This window comes from Cucurbita pepo, unplaced genomic scaffold (assembly GCF_002806865.2).
Source record: "Cucurbita pepo subsp. pepo cultivar mu-cu-16 unplaced genomic scaffold, ASM280686v2 Cp4.1_scaffold000336, whole genome shotgun sequence".
Lineage (NCBI taxonomy): Eukaryota > Viridiplantae > Streptophyta > Magnoliopsida > Cucurbitales > Cucurbitaceae > Cucurbita > Cucurbita pepo.
This window is the reverse complement of record NW_019646577.1, coordinates 7,655-12,439: the sequence shown is the minus strand read 5'-3', so window position 1 is coordinate 12,439 and position 4,785 is coordinate 7,655. Positions and strand designations below refer to the sequence as shown.

Genomic DNA, 4,785 nt, shown 5'->3' with positions numbered 1-4,785 from the left:
TGCCCGTTAGGAACACATGCAAACTATGTCTCTACAATTTTATGTAAAGTGAAAAACATTGTTCTCAATATAACTAAAATAGAGACTCTATTCTTTTCCATTCCAAAATGTGATGTTTACATTGAAATAAAAGAAGACTTTATATAGCCTTTAACAACCTTTAACATATGTGAGTTAAATACACATGTAACATCCATATTAAAATGTCTAGTTAATGAGAAATATCCATATTCTCTATATTAAAATGACTAGTTAATAATGAAATATGGTAATCTATGTGAGTTACAATATAACTTAACTTCCATATTAAAAACTAGCTTTAATGACGAGCAAAATAACCTTAACATCATTGGACTAATTTCCATAAATTCAGCTATGAGTTCATTAAATGCAAGTTAAAGTGCATTTAATGTATCTTTATCATGAAGCTCAACTTTGGACATCATGTTGGGAAGGACTTCAACTATCTTCTAGAATTTCCTCTGACGAGCTCACCATAGCTTGAATATAAGTGATTAAAGCTTATTCCTTTGACGAGCTCACCATATCTTGAATATAAGTGATTAAAGATTATTGCTTTGACGAGCTCACCATAGCTTGAATACAAGTGACTAAAGCTTGTTGTTACTTCTTGATGCTTATCCTTGTTATTGGACGAGGTTCGTATCACATGCTGTAACTAGTATGCATATTGTCTACATAGAAGGACATAGTATAGAAAAGACAAACAAATGGGAAGAACAAATAAAGATCTCATTGGAAAAACCTTCAACTTCTTGGAACTTTCTTCAATAATGGTCTCTAATTTGGGAGAACTTGAAGACCTTTTATATGGTACGAGAATTATTGGTGCCACTTCAACCCAATTTTGCATTCTATTCACCATCTTTGTTTAGATGAATGTAGTATGACAAGAAAATATTGTGTTTTTTCTTAATGGAGATGCAGATGTGAATATGCTTTTAAAGAGAACTAATTATAGTTGAGAAGAAGAAATATGAGGATTGATATATATACTTTGAAGATGGGTGATTTTAAATGCTAAAAAAGATTGTATTATCTTAGCAAGGTCCTAAAATTAAAGAAACAGTTGAGCTATTTAGAAGCCATATTTAGAAATTAGAAATTAGAAAAAAATATTGTAAGGTAAACTGTTTATAGAATAATTTTGTTTTAAGGTATAATGCCAAATTTCAATCTAAAATGTTGAATATCACTATTGTTTCTAACTTCCCAAAGTTTTGATAAGAATATCATTTAAAGCTAACATTCTACCCTTTGTTTAGGTTAAACTTTCTAGATTTATATGCCTCTAGTTAAAAACTATCATACTAATTGCACTTTCAAGCTAGCTTTATAATGAATCAAACAACTTAACATGTCGGTTTAAAATAACATAAAAAAATTTCAACGTGTAAAAACTATCTAGAAGAACACTATTCCATTGACTCCATAACAGAAGTCGTCATCTGACTAGACGTCCCTTGTCTTTAACTGAAAAGAATGAGTATTTAAAAATACTTAGTGAGTGATCCCATTGGAAAATGCAATCACATGCAATGTCTATCATGTCTTGTGGGATCTAAGATCATGTCTTAGCATTGAGCTCCACTTTTATTTTTTCATGGTATAAATAGATGTGTTGTACTTCTTTACACAAATTCTATGCACATGCACTATAAAAATATTGTTTTTGGAACCCTATATCACATTCTAAAAGATCCAATCTTTTGTTGAAACAAGAACCCTTGAATCTAATAAATTAACCCTAGTTATACAAAATTGGTATCAACTAAAAGATAAGCCTAGAATTAGATTACCTCTTACGATCAAAGATTTAGAAGCAAGATTTGGAACGTTGTTCTAAATTGAGTCACTCCACAATCGAACTTGATGATGCTCAAATTTCTAAGGGTAAAAGTCTCCACTTGAGAGCTTAATTTCATTTATAAAAAATCTCCCTTTTACATACTAATTTGTGGTATTTATCGTCTATGCACAAAAGAAACTTCCAACTCTTTGTTCACTAAAAGAAGTTAGTGGTCATGATTGGTAAGTTACTCCCCACTGCCCTTCAAATGACCATTTTTACACTTAACTGCCCTCTTTTCTCCATCCAAGAAGTTACGGAATTAAAATAATAAATATAGTTTGCAAATAAATTATTAATAGATTTCTATTTATAGCAATCCCATTCTTAACTCTACAAATATTCACTGCTCAAAATGGTCCTTCATCAATTGAATTAGCTTGTCACACATGAACCAGCCTATCAAATTCGGTAGATAAAGAATGAATGTTTGTTGAATCTTCTTGGCCTCGACTCATGTTATAGATCTAGTTGGAACATTTGAAACAACATGATTTTTGTCATCCTCCCCCTCTCCAAAAGGATTGGACCTCAAATTAGGAAAATCATCATCTACATCAAAATGATTCAAGTCAGCAACATTGAAAGTAGAATGTACTGAAAATTTTCCTAGAATATCAATTTTATAGGCATTGTTAATTCTTTCAAGAACATGGTAAGGGTCATGCCCTCTTGAATGTAAGTTTGTCTTCATTTGTTATGAGTATAGCTTCTTGCAAAAATGTATCCAAACCCTGTCACCGGATTTAAAAAGAAGTTCATTCCATCCTTTGTTAACTCTTGAACCAACTTTGACATTTTGTTTCTCAAATTCTCTCCTTCACCTCTTTGTGTAGGGTTTTGATCAAATTTGTCTTACTTGTGGCTGCTTCACTCACAAAAATATTAGAAGGAATAGAAAGCAAATCAAGAGGCGTAAATGGATTATATCCAAACATTCGTCCCAAGATTTAATATTCTTAGAAATAATAGCCCTGAGCAACACTCCTAATGTTCTATTAACCATCTCAGTTTGCCCATGAGTCTGAGAATGACATGTAGTTGAAAATAACCATTTGGTACTTAATTTAACCCAATACTTTAAAAAAAGCTTAAAATTTTAACATCACAATCATCACCAATAATTCTAGGGATTCCATGTAATCTCTTTGTTGTTGTAAATAGAGGGTACATCTCATGAGTATTTAGAGTGGGAAAACACTAACCAATTTCCTAAACTTTCTCTTACATTAAAAACTACTAAGAAGTTCCTAAATAAATCACTAAACTTGCTCCACCATTGGCTACTTACCATTCACCTAAAATTGGTCTATAAGTTAGTAACTTCCTTTGTTAAGTCAAGCTTATTGGCTTAGAATTTCTCCCATGAACTTGACTTTGTTCGAGATTCTTCACTCCTAGTAACTCCCGCATTTCTACAAACATAACCAATACTAGGGTCTTGGTTAGAATATCCGCATGTAGCTCTCTGGTGCATATGAACTCTACAACAATCTGTCTCTTCTTGACATACTCATGGATGAAATGGAAGAGAGTGTCAATGTGTTTGCTGCGTTCATGAAATACTTGATTCTTCATCAACGCAATCACATATTTGTTATCAACATAGAGAGTTACCGACTTTAATTCACTTTTAGTCACTTCGCTCAACAATTTTCTCAGACATAATGCTTGGCATGATGCCGCAGTTGCAACCATAAACTCGTCCTCATAGGAACATAGTGTTACAGTTCGCTACTTCTGAGATTGCCTAGAGATCAAATTTATGTTGAAGTAAAATGTCATTCCTATGGTGCTTTTTTTATCGTCAATGTTTCCAATTACATTACTATCGGTAAAACCAACTAATTCTTCAGAACATCGCCCTCTTTGATACTTTAGTTCGTAGCTCGTGGTTTCCTTCACATAGAGGGGAATGTACTTAGTCTTTTGATGATACATCATTGTAGGTTTTTTCATGTACCTACTCATCATTCCAACAGTAGATAAAAGGTTCAGACAAGTATGAGTCAAGAACCTTAGACTTTCGATAACGCAGCTATACACAGTGGAATTCACTAAACCTCCTTTAGCATTTTTTTCAAGTCGTAACTTTGCATCCATTAGATACTTGGTCGGGTTGCAGTCTGTCAATACCTTCTCAGCATAGGCCGATTTCTTTAGCATGATACAATCTTTCCTTTGGTCCACTTTAATACCGAGGTAGTAGGTGAGTAACCTGAGATCAGTCATCTCAAATTCTTTCATCATTTGTTGCTTGAACTCTTTGATGTCTTCCCCACTTGTACCAGCGATGATCAATTATGAGTGTTTCAGCTCCATCGTTTCTTGTATATAGTGATTGTTCTTGTGAAAATTTCATGAAATTTAGACTCTCTAAACTCTTGTCCAAAGCAGTGAGGTAGGGGAAGTTTGTGTTAGGATCGCACAATAACGCACACACTCGATCTAGATGAACACAAAGAACAGGAGAGAGAAAATGCAAGGAGAACTCTGGTAAAAGGAATTTGTATTGATGACTTCAAGTATGTACAGCAAGAGAGAATACAGAGAATATAAAGTTACATTTTGAAAGCTCTACCGGACGGGATATATATATAATTCAGTTTACTATATTATAGCTTTACCAGATTTAACCATCTACTATATATAGCTATTTATCATATATAGCTTTATCGGATATAGCTTTACCAAATATAGCTTTACCAGATATAACCGTTGACCAAGCTATAAATAAGTAGCAGGCTCCATAACCTAACAATTCTCCCACTTGGAGACTGATCTAGTCAACCAAGAATTTCATTCTCAAACGACCATGAGCATCTTCATGGCACCATATCAATTGAGGCTTTGCACAACCTCAATATTCCAACATCAACACATTTTGTCAACATGTTTGCTGGATTCTTTGCACC

The 4,785-nt window shown here is 33.3% G+C and overlaps 1 protein-coding gene across 1 annotated transcript; it reads right to left on the bottom strand.

Annotated features, from left to right (window-relative positions):
• Window positions 1-3,604: 3,604 nt before the first annotated feature.
• Window positions 3,605-4,102, bottom strand: LOC111785029 (uncharacterized mitochondrial protein AtMg00810-like). The gene has a single exon (XM_023665511.1). It carries the CDS (start codon window positions 4,100-4,102, stop codon window positions 3,605-3,607), a length of 498 nt encoding a protein of 165 aa, XP_023521279.1.
• Window positions 4,103-4,785: the final 683 nt, after the last annotated feature.